At 33.2% G+C, this 23,183-nt stretch overlaps 1 protein-coding gene across 2 annotated transcripts in view; it reads right to left on the bottom strand.

The window, feature by feature from the left end:
• The window catches only part of LOC117344919 (multiple epidermal growth factor-like domains protein 6), a 194,262-nt gene that overhangs the window by 20,534 nt on the left and 150,545 nt on the right, over nucleotides 1-23,183 (bottom strand). For both annotated transcript variants that reach the window (XM_033907803.1, XM_033907804.1), the window contains 18 exons: nucleotides 22,823-22,945; nucleotides 22,169-22,291; nucleotides 15,121-15,258; nucleotides 14,417-14,539; nucleotides 13,122-13,244; nucleotides 10,225-10,416; nucleotides 8,442-8,584; nucleotides 7,676-8,008; nucleotides 7,073-7,259; nucleotides 5,995-6,120; nucleotides 4,787-4,915; nucleotides 4,157-4,285; nucleotides 3,705-3,833; nucleotides 2,872-3,258; nucleotides 2,210-2,338; nucleotides 1,637-1,765; nucleotides 691-819; nucleotides 256-384 (listed from right to left, as the gene is read on the bottom strand). In XM_033907803.1, coding sequence (XP_033763694.1) covers nucleotides 256-384; nucleotides 691-819; nucleotides 1,637-1,765; nucleotides 2,210-2,338; nucleotides 2,872-3,258; nucleotides 3,705-3,833; nucleotides 4,157-4,285; nucleotides 4,787-4,915; nucleotides 5,995-6,120; nucleotides 7,073-7,259; nucleotides 7,676-8,008; nucleotides 8,442-8,584; nucleotides 10,225-10,416; nucleotides 13,122-13,244; nucleotides 14,417-14,539; nucleotides 15,121-15,258; nucleotides 22,169-22,291; nucleotides 22,823-22,945 — 2,901 coding nt within the window. The remainder of the gene's footprint in view (nucleotides 1-255; nucleotides 385-690; nucleotides 820-1,636; nucleotides 1,766-2,209; nucleotides 2,339-2,871; nucleotides 3,259-3,704; nucleotides 3,834-4,156; nucleotides 4,286-4,786; nucleotides 4,916-5,994; nucleotides 6,121-7,072; nucleotides 7,260-7,675; nucleotides 8,009-8,441; nucleotides 8,585-10,224; nucleotides 10,417-13,121; nucleotides 13,245-14,416; nucleotides 14,540-15,120; nucleotides 15,259-22,168; nucleotides 22,292-22,822; nucleotides 22,946-23,183) is intronic.

Here is a 23,183-nt window from a genome sequence, read left to right as displayed (position 1 = left end):
CAAATTGTATTAATTATGATGGTGTATCAGTTTTCCATTTAATAGTCTCACACACAAAAAAGATATTATCAATTTTGTAGCTTTTACCTCTAGCAAGATGATGTTTTTAAAAATAATTAAATTCAAAATAATTTTTGATAAAGTTATTTTTCACGAAAGTTTTTGCATCAAGAAGATTGATTGAAACACTATAAAAATGGTTTCATTGAACTGACAACGTACAAAACATTTTTTTGTTATATTAGATTCACTTACTTTTGTCACATCTTTCTCCAGTAAAACCTGCCGGACATTTACAAGTTCCTGTTATATGGTCACAAGGCATTCCGGGGTCACATTCACACATTCCGATACAATCTTCACCGAAAAATCCAGAGGGACAAGCTAAATCGAAAAAAAAACCTAAGTTAAATATTTGTAGTATGAATATGACAAAGTTGACAAAGTTAAAAAGACTTAAAACAGCACTAAAAGATCACTAGGCGAAAAACCCTTTTTACAATGGCTGTCCTTAAAGAATGCCCCTTATACATAGCGTTACAACAGTGGCTCCCTCTACATGTATCTTTACCTTTATGACAGTAGCGCCCACTTTAGTATATGCCTTTATAAACAGTGGTGCCCTCTATATACCTTAATGACAGTGGCGCCCCCTACATGCCTTTATAAACAGGGGCGCCCTCTACATACCTTTATGACAGTGGCGCCCTCTCCAGCCAGGTAAACATTGACAATGTCCAGTTTCATGGTCACAAGCTGCTCCATTTTGACATTCACAGCTCTCATCACAATTTCTTCCATAAAATCCATGAGGACATTCTGTGTATGAAAAAAGACAAAAAATATATATCTATGTTTAAATCCTGACTGAAAAAAAATATCAAATTTGCCTGTTTTGTAACCCTATTGAAAACATTAATTTAATTCATTGTCTGACTTTGAAATAAGGTTGAGATAATTCATTTGAATATCAACTTGATAGCCCTTCATCCCTGCATCCTACAGACCCAATATCATTTTATTTGGCTTTTTGATTAATGCAAGGAAATCATTTAAAGACTTTTTCAACAATTGATTCTGTGACAAAGAATATAGGTCAATATCATTTATTTGAACAAGCATTGTAACCAACCCTTAACTCCCTACTAGCATGCAACTGGTTAAATATCAGTACTTTGGCCTTTTCACTTGATGAGAAAATGTTTTTTCGAGATTTTGAATAATTGTCCTATTGAAAGTAGGTCAAGGTCATTGATTTGCAACCACATGAAAGACCTTCACCCCTGCATACTAGCTGTCCCCCAAATCATTGCCCTTTCTTAAGAAGTTTTATGACTTTCAAGTGCTAAAGGTGTTATTCCCAAGTGTGCCTTCTGTACAATCAGTGTTGAAAAGAAAGAGTCGACACTGGATGGAGAGAAGAAAAAACAAGGATTTCGACACAAAGAGAGCTAATAATAACTGCATTTTTTAACTTTAACCCTTCCACCCCTACTGACCATATTGGACTTAAAATGATAAATGAATGGCAGAGTCCACTTAAGTTTCTTAGGTTTGACAGGATTATCATGCAACAGACTTCGACTGAATTATTTTGATATTAATCAGCTTATATATGTAATGGTTTTTAACTCACCTGACTCACAGCGCTCGCCACGGTAACCAGGGCTACAGGAACACGCGCCTGAAGATTTGTCACATGACTCACTGTGGACACAGTCGCAAGTGAAAGCACAGTTAGGGCCATACTTTCCTTCTTGGCATGCTGTCAAAGTAAAGACATCGATAATGTTTTCAAATCAAAAACAAATATTTGTAAATGCGCATATTTACGATTATCTTAGTGAACCTGTTATCCCTCTGGAATAAAAATGGACTTGTCCGGAATGTCCAAATAAAAGGATGTATGAAAGTTGCATCGGTGTGAAAGTCACTTAGTTGATTTAAATTGTTTCGAAAAAAAAAAAATTGTCTGCAGCATGATTATATTATGAAAGCATGCATATTAAAAATAGCTATTATTTTATTTGGGCTGGTAATAAATAATTATGTGAAATGATAATTTTAAAGTTTTCTATACATAACCGATTTTCATAATTTTTAACATTCTAAGCAACATGGTAAATGTTAATTTTTAGTGTGGGTAAAATATTTTTCCCATGATGCTTAATTAGCAGTATAGAAAATTGTCTACTGAAGCGGAACTTACTGAGTTCGCAAGCCGTGCCCGTGTAGCCACGCGTACAGTTACATAATCCACTGATGTGATCGCATGTAGCTCCGTTGAGACAATAACAGCGATATAAGCAGTTGCTGCCGTAATGCCCTGGAGGACAGGCTGTAGAGGATAAACAAATCTCATAGTCAGTATTATCATCAATATTTATTTTATCATCATTTTAATTTGATTAAATAAATCACATCAAATAAATTGTCTTACTACCTTCATGATTTTATACATTTTTAAAAAAAAACTGAAAAAAGAAAACAAAAAAATTAATAAACTTAGTAAATTCTATTTTCGTATTAGTCAGTCTGACTATATATAATCCATTACGTGGGTACAAAAATCCAACTATTCATGGACTTCATCTATTTTAAAATGATCAAGACACAATTATAAGTTATCATAATAATATAACTACATGTAATTTGAATCATTTCTGGCGGCCACAATGGAAGTGGTCTTACAAGCTGTGTCTGCAAACCCTGCAGAGAAAGCTCAGGTGTTCGGCCAGGTGACCAACATAGGGTTTTACATATATGATCAGGGAACCAAACTCAGACAGATCGCCCCTTGGTAAAGGCAAGTGCTTAAAAACTGTACCATCTGACCATGTTAATGACAAATGCTATATCAGAATTACTCACCTTCTTCACAATCGGCGCCCCTCCAACCTTTTTCACAGATACATGTTCCCGATACGTGGTCACACACCCCGCTGTTTTGACAGTTACACCTTTGAGAGCACTCCACCCCGTACATTCCTGCTATACACGGCTCCGAACACTGATTTCCGCTCCAACCAGGGGCGCAGCGACATGTCCCATCGACATGGTTACACTCCGCACCATTACCACAGCTACAGACACCCTGACATTCGAGTCCGAAGAAACCTTCCGGACAAGCTTTGTCACAGCTTCGGCCTCGCCAGCCGCTGGTACATACACACGCTCCACTGATGTGGTCACACAGAGCGCCGTTATAACACTGACACGGCTGGATACATCCTGGCCCATAGGTATTGTTCTCACATTCTGACGAAAGACACACAAGACATGAGATGATTAGCACTCATACAAATTGAGAATTAAATGAAGTAATCAAACTATATCATATTTCATCCTTCTAGGTTTCGTCAGTGATAAATGTTTAGAGCCTAAAAGATGATGCCTTGAAGGTGAGGAGGAAATTCAAAATATGTAGAAAGAAATATCAAAATCATCGGAAGTTACAATAGCCTAATAATTCAATATACATCATAACCTGTCTTATCTGACCCTCTGATCTCTCTTTATCTATCCCTGTCTAATCTGACCCCCTCTTATCTCTCTTAACCTATATCTAAATCTTAATCTAGATATTTTGCTGGGGCGTCAAACCAGAAGACTTTCTAATCTAATATTTGAACTTAAAAATAAATTCATATCTGGCCTCAAGTTAGAAATAACTGTAATTTCATTTTGAAAATCCATGTTCTTACTCTGATCACATCCGGGGCCGTGCCAGCCTGGAGCACAGAGGCACTCGCCATTGGTAGGATCACATTCGGCCCCATTACGACACTGACAACGCTCTTGACAATTCGGACCATACGAGCCTGGTGAACAAGCTAGACAAAAGAAAATGAGATTATTTTGGTGAACATCAATTTTGATTATGGAGATATTATCTTAGGCTTTTATTTGTGAACATCAAAAAATTAGAAAAAAAGGCCTGAGGTTAGAAGTAATATATGCCATTTTATTTAGAGAATGAAAAAGGGAAAAATTTTCTTTACAATTCATTTTTATGTCGACATTTGTATATATGTAAATTTTAATTTTTGTTCCTTAGCTAAAATGATATTAACAATCAGCAAAATAAAGTAAAAAAGTTAAACTTTTTGATTGCTTATTTTTCATTTTATTTATACTAGCGCTGGATTTGGTGTACCTCTATCACAGATCTGACCAGTCCAGCCGGAGGAACAGTTACACTGGCCATCCCGGGGATTACACAAAGCGTTGTTTTCACACAGACATCGGGAGAGACATTGAGCTCCGAACCGACCCTGGGGGCAAACTGTGGAACAGAAATATCAAAACAGTTACCATAAAAACCTGTGTAATTTGTGCACCAGTGTAATTTGCGCAGGTACTTTTTGGGGCTGAAAATGCTGGAAAAAAACTTCTATCCATATATTTTGCGCATGAAAAATCTTGACCAAAAACGATGTTCAGGAGGTATGAAAATGACACCAACACTGATTAGCACAAATCTTTGCTTAAAATACTTTATGATTAAATACTTTATGATTAAATTAATTTGATCATTTTGTGTGTGTGATGAGGATCAAATAGCAAAATTGCCTCTTGTTTATTTTCTTTAAATCGACCGTAAGAGGAAAAGCTATGGTTACCACCGTGCACATATGGCATTATGAACATTTATCAATACAGACCATTGAATTTTAATTTCATTTGAAAATAAAACATCAACTGATTTAATTTTCTTAAGATGACGTTTCTACAGATGGAGCGAGATAGATTTTTTATTTGTTTAAGGAAAATATAAATAACTTACTCTCTTTGCATTCTCGGCCATACCAGCCATCCGGACAGATGCATTCTCCGGTCACCGGGTCACATGACCCACCATTTTTACACATGCAAATATTTTCACAGTTGATGCCCCATGTACCCTCCTCACAAGCTGTAATACAAAATGACCGCGGTCAGTCCGAGTGGACAGTTAAATTACAAAAAGACAAAAAATCATTTAAGTTCATCATTTTAAGATATTAGCGTCACTTTTGACACGTTTGTGTCTAACCATAACAATTATCTACCAGCATGGTGACTCAGGAAATATGGGTGTCATTTCATAACAAGAAGATTTGTTTAAAGTTGATACCAATTCTAATAACTTATATAAGTTTACAAATTATCATTAACATTTGAAAGAATAGCTGAACTGAGATAAATAAGAAAAAAATGAATAAATTTAAAAAATATTAAAAGACAAAATACATGATTAGAGCCTGTTGGTGCAACATGCACAGCTTTCCAAATAAATCTGTTTCATATAGAATTCCCCAGTTCCTTTTGTTTACTGACATACTCACAAAATCAACAAAAATTCAATACAAACTTAGAGTCAGTCATTTTTTTTAGGAAGTCATTCATTGTCAAGCAAATTTTAGACAAAATATCAAGAAATAGGCTGGGTTATTTTAAATTTGACAGGATATCCGAAAACTCAGGGGTCACATAAGACAGGATGTCAGAATACTCGGGGTCAGATTAGACAGGAGGTCAGAATTCATGGGGTCAGATTAGACAGGAAATCTAAATACTCAGGGGTAAGATTAGACAGGACATCGATATACTCAGGGGTCAGATTAGACAGGAAATCAGAATACACAGGAGTCAAATTAGACAGGATGTCAGAATACTCAGGGGTCAGATTAGACAGGAAATCTAAATACACAGGAGTCAGATTAGACATGGCATCCAAATACTTAGGGGTCAGATTAGACAGAATGTCAGAATACTCAGGTTTCAGGCCAGACAGGATGTCTGTTTGTACTCTGGGATGAAACTAGAGAGGATGTTAGAATACTCAGGGGTCAGATTACATAGGTTGTCAGTAAAACTAAATGGAGTTTCAAATAACTCGGGGTTCAGATTACATACAATATCAATTGGTGTTGTAATGAGTTTTAATAGTGACATTTACTGATCAGTGTCAGAATTACACTTAAATCAGATGGATATTACTGCGCCACTCACTGTCTCGGCAGTGTTTCCCTCGTCGCCCGGCCTGACATACACAGGCTCCGGTATCAGGTGTGCACTCGCTTCCCCCGCACTGACAGCGGTGCTTACAGTACAGACCGTACGTACCCCTGGGGCACGCTGTGAACGTGACGTCAAACAAAAGGTGATGTCAAAACAATGGGTGAAAACATCAAACAAAACAAAAATAATGTACAGCCAATGATTGATTTGTAAAATCTATCAGAGAAAAAAAACAGAAAATTTATGTCTGAATCCCAATTATTAATGCGAACATTTGTTTGAAATAACTTTTTGATAAATTGTTTAAGATCATGCAAGGAAATTTGTGAACCAATTTCTTTTTCACTTGTGGAAATAAATAAAAAAGAAAACCGAATGAGATTTAAACAGTGATTCACGATTGCCAAATCTTTAACTCTAGTTTGCATAAACAATAATTTTAAAACTTTTTATTTTTTTCCTGTTTATGTTTTGGTGAATCGATTTGCATAAAAAAATCATTGACTGCACAAAAATCAGATAGAAAAGTCTCGGCAAATAAACTCTAAAAATTAATTGATCAGAAAATTTATCTTGTAAAACAATAATGCAAGAAATGATAATAAAACCAATTACATCATGTGAAAGAAAGCATATGAAAACATTTTCTAAGAAAATTAAAGAAACGTGCTTCCAGTGGTACTCAGAATAACAAAATGCAAATCAGGTCAATATAAAATCAATCAAATTAAATTGTGAAAAGTGGCAAATCAGAAATGTGTACTTGACCAACTTAATATTATAAGAGACAGCTTAAGGGTGTATGCTACCTTCTGAACATTACAATGACAATTTGTGCTTAAGTTATCTCCCTTACAATATTGGAGTAAATATATTAAGGGTATTTAAAATTCCATTTATCTTTTAATATCAATGTAAAAAATTTTAGAAGCATAATCTCCATTTACAAAAGTAATAAGATTCTTGCTATGGAAGTCTTTTGTTAAGGAGGGGAAATTGTCAAAGTAAGATAGCATACACCTTTAACTAATAATAAAACAAACGCTACAGGTCAAGTGATGACCCTTACTTTCTTCACAATCTTCCCCAGTTTTTCCAGCCAGGCAGTTATGACGACATAGACCGTCGACAGGATCGCAGACCATCTGTTTACGACAGTTACAGCGCTGGAGACATCCGGGACCATAGAAATCTTCTGTACATGGTAACTCACATCTCTCACCATAGAAACCCGGCTGACAGGAACATTTCCCAGTCTGGTATAAAAATGTTTTCCAATCAATCATTTTTCAGTCAAAATTCACTTATATTTATTTTCAAATTCTTATGAGGCATTTAATTTCTTGAAGATATATAACTTTTACTGTATTTTTTTCAAAATACATACATTTTGTTCAATTATAACATCATTGACCTTCAATTTTTTGCAAATGGGCAATTGATTCATTAAGATTATTTTTTGTCACCTAATTAAATATAGATTGTAAAATATATATAGCTGTGGGTTTTTTGATGTACATCAATCAGCCAACTTGTGAAACCCTGTATACACTAGCAAAGCAGGAGAACATTTCTCAACCTTAAATCTGTTCTCTGGAGTCTGTTTCAGCCATAAAACAAAATAAAGCGGCTCCAGTGAAATAAGATCACTGCTGTAAAATAACATAATTACCCTGGCGTTGCAAGTCTTCGTATTATTGATATTACAGTCACATTCATTGATGCAGTTTGATCCGTAGGTAAAGGGAGGACAATCCAGTTGACAGCTCTGACCAAACTTTCCGAGCTCGCAGTGGCAGTAGTAGAGTAACCGGTTACAATGTCCGCTTGAGCAGTGGTATGGACAAGTTATGTTACAGCTCGCTCCGTAAAACCCACGAGGGCATCCATCTTCACATTTGCGACCTTCAATGGCAGGGGGACAAATACATCGGCCAGTCTCCGGATCACACGTGCCTCCATTTTGACAGTCACAGATACTGTTACAGTTGTCCCCATAGAAACCCTGAATATAGGAAATTGGTCACCATGGTTACAATGAATATTGAATAATAGTTGACCTAGTAAAGATGTACAGGAAATGGTTTCCATAGCAACCAAGAATATTAAATTTGTCACTATAGTAATTATGTATATATTTTGATTTCAGAAAACGTTAGCGACATCAGGAAATAGTTGCCATGGCAACCAAGAATATCAAGCATGAACACTGATCACCATAGTAAAACAATGAACATTCAACTTATTAAAATTGCTACCTGATCAATTCAAATAAGAAATTCATTTGTTCAAGGAAAATTTTTACTATGAATAAGATGCATTTTTACTTCACGGAAGAAAAAAAGTACAGATTTTTGGAGTGGAACTCTTCAGAAAGAATGGTTATGATATGACGTTGCATACATCCTTAATATAATCATAATTAATTTGTAAACTACCTCTGGACATGTGTGATTACAGAGAAGCCCATGCCAGCCAGGTCGGCAGATACACTCGTCCTGGCGGTCGTTACACGTCCCACCGTTCACACAGTCCTGACACGAATACATACAGTCAGGTCCGAAGGTTCCAGGTATACATTCTATCATCAACACACAAGTATTATTATTTTACAAAAAAATCGTAAATATTTGCTTACAGTTAAAACAGTTATAAACATAGTCAGTTATACAACAGAAATTTTTTTTCTAATTTGAAATAAATTGGAAACAATAAAAATTAATTAAGCTTAACATGAATTTATTTTTTTTATAAAAACAAATTCAAAAGAATTAGAAAAAAAAGGTTGTTTTCAGGACAGACTGGTCCAAAATGCAATACAAGGGACCAAGGGGAACCTACATATGAAATTTGAGAAAGATCCCTTCAGCACTTTGAGAAATAGAGATAACAAACTTAAATTGTCAAAATCCAAGATGGCGGTCTGTCTGCCATATTGTTTTCCAATTGATCTCAAAATGCAATAAGCATAATGAGGCACCAAGGGGAACCTCCATATGAAATTTGAGAAAGATCCCTTCAGTACTTTCTCAGAAATAGCGATAACAAACTTCAGTTGTCAAAATCCAAGATGGCTGCCTGTCGGCCATGTTGTTTTCAGATTGGTCTCAAAATGCAATACGCATAACCAGGCACCGAGGGGAACCTACATATGAAATTTGAGAAAGATCCCTTCAGTACTTTCTGAGAAATAGCGATAACAAACTTCAATTGTCAAAATCCAAGATGGCTGCCTGTCGGCCATTTTTTTCCCTGATTGGTCTCAAAACGCAATATGCATAACTAGGCACCAAGGGGCCCCTTCATATGAAATTTGAGAAAGATTCCTTCAGTACTTTCTCAGAAATAGCGATAACAAACTTCAATTGTCAAAATCCAAGATGGCTGCCTGTCGGCCATGTTATTTTCAGATTGGTCTCAAAATGCAATATGCATAACTAGGCACCAAGGGGAACCTTCATATGAAATTTGAGAAAGATCCCTTCAGTACTTTCTCAGAAATAGCGATAACAAACTTCAATTGTCAAAATCCAAGATGGCTGCCTGTCGGCCATGTTGTTATCCAATTGGTCTCAAAATGCAATATGCATAACTAGGCACCAAGGGGAACCTTCATATGAAATTTGAGAAAGATCCCTTCAGTACTTTCTCAGAAATAGCGATAACAAACTTCAATTGTCAAAATCCAAGATGGCTGCCTGTCGGCCATGTTGTTTTCCGATTGGTCTCAAAACGCAATATGCATAACTAGGCACCAAGGGGAACCTACATATGAAATTTGATAAATACATATAAAAAATTTGTTACTCATATACTATATAAACACAAATCTTTCCTGTATTAAAGTGTAATTTTCAAAGAATATATCTATTCATGTTATGAATTAATTAAATGATATACCCAAAAATGTCAATAATTTCAAGTTAGTCTCACCTGGGTATGATCCATTGAAAGCTATCCGATAAAATCAATATAAGAAATTAATATTCATTTCAAATCTTTTCTATATAAATTACTACTGCACAGATGGCTTTTACGATGACCATTTTCTGGTCAACATAAATGACCATCAATGACCTTGACCACATCCAATTTATAACGATGCGGCCACACTGAACTTGTTACCCGCTTTTGTTGTTTATCATAACCAGTTTTAATGAACAACAAAATCATGAGTATCAAATCCTGAGGATGGTGCCATTTTTTTAAAACACGACATACCAAATTTTATTTCAGGTTCTGGAAGTTCGTGAGATAATTGCAAATCTCCATCTTGTATAGGAATTACGGGAACTGGTACAGTTGTTGTCTGGTAACGAATGTAACGAGAGAAAGGCTCGTTCCCCTTCAAAGGGCCTCGCTGTGGAGGAAGAGGAGGGGCCGGGGTACGAAAACGATCCGGGGGAAATACCACTGAAAATTCAACCACAACATCAATAATCAGAAACCAAAAATAAATAGAAATTAAACAAAAATAAACAAACATCCTGTCTGATGTCTGATATGGCATGTTTAAAACTTTTTCAAATTTTTCAATTTTCAAATTCCAAAATGTTATTCAACCAAAATTTTGAAAAATAAAAAAAAAAAAATACTGTAAAATATTTTTACACTAAAAATATTTTTAAAGAATTATGGTAGCTTTCTTAGTTTCAGCAAAAAAAAAAAAAATGCCTATGGTAATACCTACACAATGAACCAAAGAAAGCTATTTTTACAGCATTCCATTTCATTGTGTACTATTTATATATGTCAAGATCAGGCAGAATGTTTGCTTCAAAACAAAAAGATAAAGCAATAATGTCTTGCATGCAGAACTAAGATAAAAAAAAAATTCACTAAGTGTTTGAAGATTAACCAGATTTAAAAAAAAAATGTGTTTGTTAAAAGAAGTCCTTCTTGTATAGAGGTCATTATGTACTCAGTATCCACTACGTAAGAATAAAGATTATTCTCTTATTCAAGAAATCTAGAGATACAATATTAAAGGGAGCTTGTAGAAAAAGATGATTCCGTATTAACACTTTTAGCTTTTATTTCACACAAAATTATAATATATTCAACGATAAAAGAGTCTTTAATGAATTAAATCTGTCTATAAAAACCATAATACTCGGCCAATCTACACATAAACATGCAAATATCAATATGCTAATTAAACATGCCAATAAATGAATGATTTTTAAAAAAATCTTCAATTTTTTTACAATGTGATGCTGGTATATCCTTTAATCTTTTGATGCTACTGTCAAAAATTCCTAAAAGTAAATTCTATCCATGACTATCAAGACTGTGAAATAAATCTAAATTATCAAGTTTCATATCTTAGTTTTATAAGTAATTGATGTAGATGATTAGATTTTCAACAATCTGATTAATACATCATTTCTAATTATATTTTTGATTACCTAATTTGATACATTTTGTAATTTAAACAATATTTATATTCTGTTTAGTATCACTTCTTATTTTTTAAAAGAAAACATTACATTAAGCATAAGATGATATCAAGTGGAACATGACATTAAAAGAAACATGACATAAAGTGGAACATTACATTAAGAGATTTAAGGTAAACTATTTTTTATTTCATCTATAAACAAACATAAAAAATAGTTTTGTTTGTACAGCATATATCTGAATAACATAAACAATATACAAACTATCTAAGTAGATATATGTATGTATGATCCAAGTCTACATTACTCTATAAGTATTCTACTTACACATGTAATATTGCACATCACTACTATATTTGTAGCTACAGCTGAACACTATAGTACTCTAATACAAAGATATAATGCTTATATATATTATTTGTAATTATTTCACAAAAAATATATAAAAAAAAAGATAAATAAATCATTGTATCTGATATCTTATAAACAAAACCTTTCACAATAGCACACTTTTTACATTTCCATGACCTACATTTCCATAACCTACATTTCCGTGACCTACATTTCTGTGACCTACATTTTTGTGACCTACTTTCGCATTACACTGTTTCCCAATTTGGTTTATAGACAATATGAATGCCGACTGGAAATAGCATATACATTCATAGTACTGTAACTTGAACCAACATTTCCCAGGTTAACACAGTCTAACTGAATCACCGTGCCGTGACCAATTAGAAGTCTATTGACCAGTGTTTTCTTTTGTTCATTTGACATCGATTGAAGCCCCAAGCGACGGTGAACTCATAAAATCAGTCTTCACAATGGCAAGAAATTAATGCTAATTTGTGTACATCATTTTAAAAGATTATTGGATTTTTAAAGATACTTAGTATTTTTAGCTTTTTTTTAAAATCAAATATACTCAACCAAGCTAGTACGCTGTCTAAGCCCATATTCTCGATTAACTCCATGTGATATCGCAAATTTACTAGGCCTAAATTAATATCTAGATTTTATTTCACATGCATAGATGGGAATAAAACAATAACTTATTTTATAAACTTAGTGTAAATATATAACACGTGTTGCTTGTAAGTGTATAGGATAAAACACACTTGCAAAGTACGAGGCTATGTTTTGGATCCGACTACAAGTAGCCTATGTACGATAACTTGTAAATCCTGCAACTGAGCTTGAAATTTTCGCCGTCATCTGTTAATATAATGAAGCTAGGATCGAATGTCTCCATGATTGACAGCTATGACCTACATTTCTAAAATGTCTATATATTTATAACTAAACAGACTAAGTATTTACTCTCACTTTTTACATATTATTCTACTCTATTCAATACATATACATTAAAGTGCATCAATATTCAATGCTGAAATAACTTTCGGGTTGAAGTTGATATAATATAAAATACATTGCTGAAAAATTTAAGAAGCATTTGGGAAAACTTCTTGGACAAGTCTATTTTAAAATCTAGTTCTACAAGATGCTATTATGAAGACCAAAACTCCTTTTTTTCATTTGTCATTTTTTCACTTTTTTTTCTTTAGCAATTAAGTTGCATATGCATACTTTTAGCTTGATTAACAGATTTCTGAATGCACCTGGAAAATCAAATTTATTTTAAAATGAAGTATGTATTTGAGCAACGCTTGAAAATTAAAAATATATTTTCTATTCTACGTTGACCTCAGATGACCTTACCAAGACACCGTCGTCCATCGGGTGCCAGTCGGTAGCCGGGCCGACACACGCAAGCGTACGATCCCTCTGAGTTGACGCATTTCTGTTCACATCCACCATTGTCAGTTAAACACTCTTGAATATCTAAAGAGTGACAAGACGTGTTCCGACAACGTAAAAACACAACAACAACAAAGGGGAGATCACTCTCAGTGCCCAAATGTCTGATACGATCACAACAGGTCATTACAAATGTAAAAATATTCATAGATTTGTGAAACTTTGTCATTGTACAGAATAAATTCCATAAAAACTTAATTTCTGTGTTTTTCATGAGAACAAATTCAGTACAAAGGGCAGTAACTCTAACAAATACAGCATACAGTATATATTAACAAGAGAATAGAAAGTTTGATGTCTATATCCATCAATATATATGGAATAAGGATGAATAAATTAGTTTTCTGAATTTGTTAAAAATATTTTTTGATTTATGACGGCTTTTAAAATTTTTACAGCTTTTATCTGAAATTTAAATTTCAAGTACAACTTCAAGGTTTCACTTCTTAATGTATAAGAAATGCAAAATTTAAAATATGAAGTTCACATTCAAATTTCATTCAAAGGTCTTTGATTTAAACTTGGATCATGCCTCATTGTGCCAATATGGCAGAACGCTGGATGGGTGTATTGATAGGTTGTACCCGGTGAGGGGTGCGGACAGAAGAGAAAAGGGACAAACACATGTGTCAGGTGACAGGGATAATATTTAGACAATATCACATGCAGAGCAAATAGACAAAAAGATGAAAATTACGGGGAGACAAGAAATATGCTTAAAAAGATAAATGACAGAGTTTTATAATCTGTCATTATAAGTTAACAATCTTATATGAGCACGTCGTCAATTACATAAAATACCTGATCTTGTAATCCTACAACATTCCTTATCTTACACTGTTGCAAGAGTTTCAATGTATGTCTAAATTTTTTCATATTCCCCCATAAAAATTTTGAGCCAGATTTTTTATTTGTTTACATATTGATTATGTATATTCTCTGTTCTTGCAGGTAAATTTAGAAAAAATAAACTTTTAATCTTTGAATATAAATAACCTATCAGACATAAGTAGCATGTTCCTCCTTGGTCAGCTAAAAGGTAAGTATTTTTATACCTACAATTTAAGCTTGAATGATCACAATGGGAGTCACGGTAATGCATGTAATATTTCTAGATGTCTTATTCTGTATTTCAGTATCATTCCATTTCACTAAACTAGGTACCACTGTGAAAAATGGTCGGTGACCAGACTTACCATCACAGGCGCAGGCGTCTCTATTGAGGACGAAGCCCGGCCGGCATCCACAGGTATATCCTCCTGGGTTGTTAATACACTGCTGGACACAGCAAGCCTCTCCGAGCTCGCACTCGTTAGCATCTAGAGGGAAGAACAAACATTACTTCGGATTACACAAATTTCAGACAACTTTGATGGATAATCCAGCTAAACTTAATTCATTTAAAAAACTGTCAAAAGCTGTAAATAAATATGGTCTATTTTGTTTATTTTTTGTCTATAATTTGATTCAGTAAAGCCATTATTGTTTGTTTGTTTACTGGGTTTATCGCCCTGTGAACAGCCAGTGTTACTTTGAGGCTGGTCTTTATGTAGTAGTTGGTGACTACCTCATCAAGCTACACATGGGAGGCCTGTCACAATGCAATCTAGAGCAATTAGCATGAAGTGTCTTGCCCAAGGACACAAACATGACAGCATATGAACATAACCAGCCCGTTTCTAGAGAAACAAAAACCAATACGGGTCAGGAGCGTCGAACCATGAATCACGGATCTTCATCTCATGTTATAAGCCTCTAACCATTTTTTTGAAGAATTAGGGCATAAAGATTAATAAAAATATGTGGTCATTAATATTCCAAGTTCCAAAATTCAGTTGAATCATCGAATTATAGAAAATATTTATCAGACTATTTGTAAAATATATCATATCATTTTTACCTGCACAGGACTTCTCGTCAGCTTGAAGTATGTAACCATGGCGACAGCTACAGATTGGTCCCCCAGGTCCGTGACGACAAATGTGTGCGCACCCTCCATTGTTGACCATACAACTGTCCACAACTTCCAATTCAATCCCTGGTGAATACAAATTACAGATTATCATAAAAACAAATGGAAAGAAATCCCTATAACACCAAATAGCCACCATCTTTAAATTCTTGCTGAACCTATGTTTGTGACAATTCAAACATGGCGTATAGATCTACCTGGCTGAAAATTACATAATTATCGGAATATATAAACCTGGAACGCAGGTAAACAAAATTTTCTATAAAAATAAAAAATTAGGTGTTAGTTTTCATGTAATATGTTAAAATCATAATATCATTCGTATTTAGTATTCTCTGCATATCTTCACCCTTTGCCTTTTCAATAATGTATGAAATACATGTATACAATTCTTGGTATAATGTAAACAACCCTGATCGCAGTGGAAAGAAAGCTGTCAATAAACTTGTGTTCCACCGACATAAACTTCTTATTTTACATAAATTGTTTTTTAGAACGATATTCACAGCATGCCTTTCTCATTTCATGCATGAACGACACATTAATATCAACAAAATAAGACTGAAAATATTTATTTGTCATAGACATGATAATACAAATGTCTATTTCACAGGTAAATAATACAAAGAATTAATGGTAACCAGATACAAAATAGAGAAAATTTTGCTGAATAAATCTCATTCATACAGACATGTGAAGTTGTAAATTTCTTAAAAAAATATTTCAGTAAAAACTGTCAATAACATATTTTTCTGTATCCGATGATATCAGATATATTGAAGAAAAATTAATGCATGAAATCTGTCAACAGAAGGATTAATGAAAAATATTCTTCCAGTGCTGAGAGCATTGAACAAATGACCTCTTGCTCTCTTCATGCATCCTTAATGGATAGCCTGAACTATTCCCATTAGCTTGAGAGGATTTATATTGTCTTCTGTTGCAATTATAAAATGTGAAGTGGAAATTTTACAATTTTTTCAAATAACATTTAAAAAAACAATATAGGATACTTCTGACATTCAGTACCAGCCTGATAAATTCTTGGTAAAAACATTGTAATAAAATGCTGTTTCTCAGAACTACTACATCACACTCCATTTAACAAGAATGGAACTTAATTAATTAAACAGTGAAATGGCAACATCTAAATAGCATGCAATCAACTAAAAAAGAACCCAAGAAATTTTGTTTTCTACACTAGACTTTCAAAACCCTTGGAGGATCAAAGTCTTTTCATTTTGTTTATTAATAAAGAAATTTTTTTTTCTGTTTCATTTTCAATGTTTTAATTGAAATTTTAAAATTAAATGGTAATATACAGACACTATGCAAAGTTAGCAACACATTACACCAACTTTATTTTTATTTTGTCTTCAGTTTTTAATATTTTTAAAAAAAAAATTTTTTTTTTTTTTTTTTCATTTTCATGCTTGTCAACTTACAACCCAGTAATTAACTTGCCAGAGTGATCAAATCATCTTTACAATTCACAATGCCATTTCTGTTCATCATAGAAAAGATAGCAAATCCACTACCACTAGAAAGACAACTAAAAAATTCATCAAATAAAAATCACAGTACTGCTGTAATCATATAGAAACTAAAAATAACATTAACACAAAAACAAAACAATGAAACCCCTCTAAACATTATATACACTCAGTTTCAAAATCCTGACTCCCAACAATGAATCTATAAAATTCATATACAATTTTTGATATACTGGAAACTGTGTCAAACATTTGAATTTTCCATTTCATATGTGAAAAGCCTGCTTTTAAATTAATTTAAACCTAATTTTTAGTTTGATTCTTGTGAGACATTTTCCATATTGTGAATTTTGGAGTTACTCCCCTTTAATTCAAGAGTTATCTCCCTTCTAAAATAATGATTTGCAATTGATAAGTTAGCTTGGTGTTAGAACTCTGTGCATTATATAATGCATGAAAATCTTACATTAAGCTAACAAAGCTATTGCAAAATATAAATTCTTAATTTGATCAATGGGCATTTACTGTACAAGGCTCTGAGTGGATGATAAACATCTTTGACGACTGGATTTGAAATATGGTGAACAAAAACCTCTTCAATATCCTGTAGTTCTCACTCAGGCTTATCACACATAGAATGTGACAGTGTTAGAGAGGTTCCGAGGCATTCATACACAATAAATGCAACAAGGACAACAAATCATGGCCTGGTGAAACGCCTTACAGCAAACACAATTTCGAATTCCGGTATGGATGAAAACTAAATGGAGAAAAACAAAGAGTGCTCAATAGTGAATGGAGGGGTTCCCTTTAGTAGCACATCTTCATAATGTCACAACAATTCATAAAAATTCATTATTCACTGTGAATATTATCAAAATTCAATTACATTTTGTATATGATTCCTGGTATTCACATTTCTTCGTTTGTACTTTTCGTTTGTACTTGTTAGGCAAATCTGCTAAGTTCTTTGATAATACATTTTTTTAATATATTCATCGAGGCTGAATTTTAACAGTCGTTAAGTTTCACATTTAATGGTAAAATCTTTTTTTTTTCGTCAAAGTATTATAAAGTACCTGATCTGTTTTTCTTTTTTTTCTTTATTTACAGTTCATATATAATTTGTAAACTATTTTAGTTTTGAAGTTTTAAACTAACATGTTTGTTATCAGAACTATACCATTAGCATGTTGAACATTGTGACATTATTAAGATGTACCTTAATTTTACAAAAAAATTAAACAATTAAAATGATACTCCTAAACAATTACAGTCTAAAGTAACAAACCATAATCTAATACAATTTAAACTTAATGTTTAATATCATCATTTTTCCCTCAACTTTCAGATAATCTTAAGATTAAGCTTTTTCACACAATTTTGAAAGAAAAAAAAATTTAATATTGCAATATTTATATCAAGTTTTTTTCAATAATCAATTATTATATTTTCTGATAGTGTAAAAGTGGATATTTTCGAGTATGGAAATTTTCGCTTAGCCAGCTTCCAAAGTGTTTGCGGTTTGGATATTTTCGCGCCGTCAAGATATTTTTGCACTTACTTGTATCGTTTATATTAAGTATTTTTATGTGTTAATATATTCGCGTGTGGAAATTTTCGCGGAGATTTACTGATAGCGAAATAAGCGAAAATTTCCACACCGCGAATATTTCCACTTTTACAGTATATTTATTAATTCCATACCCTATTCCATACTTACTTTAATACTCTTGTTATTGCAATATTTTCTAATGGGTAAAGGTCAAAGTTCATGTATCTACTGTCTAGATGTCATATGACAAATATGTATCAAAATTTAATAAAAAAAAAAGGAAATTTATAATTACCAAAAATTTTCAACAAAATAGACAACACACATACAACACCTATACAAATAGAAAGATGGCCTAATTACCTTGACCTGGGACCTGGTTAGCTTTCCGAACCTCTGAATGGTGGAAACGCCAAGTGCACACGGCAACGCAAATTTTTTTGTTAGATACATTGTATGATTATAAGTAAAATTTTAAATATACATGATTGTAGTAGTATTTATAGTCAAATGATGATAGTCAATTCAGTTTCTTTTTAAAAAACATTCTGATGGCAATCATGCCATAATTGAGGCAATTAATCATTTATTTTATGTCAGTTCAATAAGCATGTGCTAAAAAGTCAATTAGGTGAATTAGCTCAATCCATTTTCCTCTCTATTGGATTATAAAATGAAATTTACTGAAACCAATACATTTAGATATATCAATGATTACAATAAATCTTAAACATTTGAAATAAAAACATTCAGATTTCTTATTATCATTATTCTGGCATGATATTCAATTTTGAAGCCTTTGAGCAATCTTTTTCAATAGAAATTAATAAAAATCAATGAAATGGAAAATTTCCACAGTGTACATGTCACATAACATTTAATGCATTTGTACTGCATCATATGTAACATCACTTTTCATTGGTCAATAATCCTTTATCACCAAATCAGAGATGTAACAACACTTTTCATTGGTCAATGATCCTTTATCACCAAATCAAAGATGTAACAATAAACACTTTTCATTGGTCAATAATCATCTATCACTCAGGTCTGAGATGCAACAACACTTTTCATTGGTAAATAATATATAATATACTTAAATTCATGTCCTTAATTATCAATCGATGTTGAATACATTTAGAAAAAAGAAGGAACTGTCAGGTGTCATCAGTGAAGACACTTATGCTCATGAAACACCTGGTCTTATTTTCGTTGTAATTTTTCAGGAGTCTCCATGTAAATCTGTATTTTTTGTCTATAGTTCAAAAATGTAACCTCTAAAAAGACGACACAATGATTTACAAATATGTAACTCTAAAAACATGACAAAATGATACAAAAACGTAATCTCTAAACAGATGACAAAATGATATAAAAGTGTAATCTCTAAACAGATGACAAAATGATAAAAAATGTAATCTCAAAAAACATGATAAATTATATAAAAAGTAATCTCTAAAAACACCACCACAATGATATAAAACAATGTAATCTCTAAATGATATAAAATTGAATTCTCAAAACAGATAACAAAACGATATGCAATTGTAGAATCTAGACAGATGACAAAATGGAATAAAAATGTCATCTTTAAACAGATGACAAAAAGATATACAAAAACGTAGCCTCTAAACAGATGACAAAATGATACAAAACATAATCTCTAAAACCATGACAAAACGATTGAAGTTACACTGAACAAAATATCAATGTACAGTAGAAAAAGTAAAACTGAAAGTAAAATAAAAACTGGAAATACATATTCAGCTACACAAATTATTTAAATTACCTAAAGGTTATTTTCAATAGGTTTTCTTTTTGGGCATTTTGGTGGAGAGAATAACTATAAGTGTAAACGTTGATATTAAAAATTGAATATATAATACAAACGTTTTTTTAGTTCATTTATAACTTTTTGTAACAAAGATATATCTTTTTACTTCAAAACTTTAGTTAAACGACAAAAATTATAACCTTAAAGAAAAACAACCTTTTGATATACTGAAATGAATAACCATATTTATCCTCAAATAATTCCCTGCGCACAAATAAGCCTCCGACTTGATTTTTGTAGAAAGATCAATTTTCAAGTAGTTCAAAAAAAAGCTCTCTGAAAGTTTGAGTACTAATTTTTTTTCTTTTGGAGGGGGCTAATTTGAGGATAAAAAAAGTAACAGTTTTATGATAATATGCACATGTAAGGAAATATTACATACATGAAAAATAAATACAAAAATATCCTCTGAAATATTAAAAGTACAACATCAATTCTTTTTTCAAAAATGTCTCATTGAGAACTACAGATCTACAAAAGAAATCTGCTCAAGAAATTGGATCAGAGATAAAATTCTGTGTTTGTACGCAGGAGTCGATGGGTGGGTGACTCGAGAGGGACGTACATGAGGGACGAGGAGAGTGGTGCCGGGGGAGGCTTGTGTAAGAGGGTCAACACAGAAATACCTACCATAGACGCAAGTGGCACCTTCATTAGTAGCAATGGTTAAAATGGAAACAGGAAAAAAGACAGAGAAATCATCGCAAGGATTGCATCAATATCTACTGACCTATAACCCCTATATCTACATGAGGCTTGTAACTGACCTCTGACCCCTATATCTACTGAGGCTTGTAACTGACCTCTGACCCCTATATCTACTGAGGCTTGTATCTGACCTCCAACCCCTAAAAACCCAGTTATTCTAAGATGGTCTCAATATCAACTGAGGTTTGTAACTGACCTCTGACCCCTATATCTATTGAGGCCTGTAACTGACCTCTGACCCCTATATCTACTGAGGCCTGTAACTGACCTCTGACTCCTATATCTACTGAGGTATGTATCTGACCTCCAACCCCTAAAAAGTCATAGTTATTTTAAGATTGTCTCAATATCAACTGAGGTTTGTATCTGACCTTTAACCTCTAACACCCATAGTTATTTTAAGTTTATCTCAATATCTACTGAGACTTTCAACTGCATGACCTCTAACCCCTACACACCCATAGTTAGTCTTAGATCATCTCAATATCTACTGAGGTTTATAACTGACCTCTAATCCCCTAAACTCTCTATCGAAGATTTGCACACATATACCAGGTAAGCATACACCAAGATTTCAGTCCATAATTGATTCATTTAAAGTAAATCTCCAAACTGCTGATTCCCCCTGCCCTCTTCCAACTCAAACCCTCAAATCCATGAAGCTCTAATCATCTTTGAAATTCAACCTTTACATACACATAAATATATGTTGATTATACAAAGAATAAATCTTAATCTGTACCTTCCTTGAATAAAAAAATCTGTATCAGTGCAAAGTGCTCTAAACTCAATTGTATCAGTTGTATTTTTTATTTCTTTGGATTACAAAATAAAATGATTATTTAAATGTTGCTTGATATTTTTCATTTTTGGGACTGCATGTATTGACATTATTAGCATCAAAATAAAACATTACTTTTTGATAATGACCACACTTTAGAAATAAGTTGTTGAAAACAGTCAAAACAAAAGTTATCTAGAAGTTATCTCCCTTGGTAAAAAATGTCTATGAAAAAGAAAGTTCTTGAAAACACCTCAACAAGATGTTTTTCTGAAACATGATTTATATTCTAAATATTGCGAACATGTGAAGATTGATGTCAAATCAATAATCAAATAAATATTAAAAGGATTGATAAACAAAGTATTCAAAACTACTATGTTAAATGACAATTACCTGATAATAAATCTTTACTTTAGAGTGAAGTTTGAATTCCAATACATATATATCATAGCTACACTAATTAATGATTGAACAGATCCATAAGCTTGACCAATTCTTAATAAAACAAATCATAGTTTCTTAGTTTACTTGCAGAAGAAATGAGAAAGAACAATCCCTAAGAGCTGATCGGGTGGCGATCTCAGAAAGGAGTGGATACTTACTGTAGCAGGACCGGCCATCAACACCTAGCTGGTAGCCCGGGGTACAGGTACAGGTAAAAGATCCTTTGGTATTGATACAGGCTTGTGTACATCCACCATTGTCAGCCTGACATTCGTCAATGTCTGAAAGTCATGTACGAAGTTGATAGTTTTTTTACAGCTATTTTAACATAAATAACCTTTCACTATCAATTACATGTGGTAGGGGTCTTTTGTTTATATAATCAGGCCAGGGTCAAAGTGTCTGAATTTTCTGGGGATTTTATGAGAGGTGATTGCCGAGAGCAGAAGATGGCTGACAGAAATTGGTCGCTATATAGAAAACGACCATCGTTCCAAAATAATCGGTCGTTAGTCACATATTAGACAGGTGGTCGTTATACAGATGGTCGTTATATAGTAAAATCTCACAGGGAATCTTAAAATCAGGTCATTATAGACAGGCGGTCATTATAGACAGGCGATCGTTAGAGCAGGTTTGACTGCAGTTAGTATCCTTTTTGTATCAAATATTCAATTGTCATGTCAAATATCTCGTGGTTACATCTAAACATAGCTTCATTGTCATCAGTTTGACCTCTTATTTATTAGTCAATTAATGTTCACCTTGAACTATATTTTATTGATACAATGGTAAATGTATAATAAAAATACCTATACAGTCTCGACCATTCTGGGCCAGCTTGTAGCCAACAAAACATCGACACACAGCCCTTCCCATCTCGTTTATACATTTCTGTGCACAGTCTCCATTTCTCTCACGGCATGGATCCTTCACTGTAAAATAAATCACAACCTTTTTGTAGCAAGGGAGATAATATCATGTTATAAAATCAAGCACAGCAGGGGAGGTAACAAACAGGGCAAGGATATAACAAACACCGGGTAAGGGAGATAACAAACTCAGGTTAGGGGAGATAACAAACTCAGGACAAGGGAGATAACAAACTCAGCGCAGAGGAGATAACAAACAGGGCAAGGATATAATAAACACATGGCAAGGGAGATAACAGAC

The sequence above is a fragment of the Pecten maximus genome, chromosome 16 (genome assembly GCF_902652985.1).
Source record: "Pecten maximus chromosome 16, xPecMax1.1, whole genome shotgun sequence".
Classification (NCBI taxonomy): Eukaryota; Metazoa; Mollusca; class Bivalvia; order Pectinida; family Pectinidae; genus Pecten; species Pecten maximus.
Note: the sequence above shows the minus strand (reverse complement) of the source record. Positions and strands in the feature narration are given on the sequence as shown.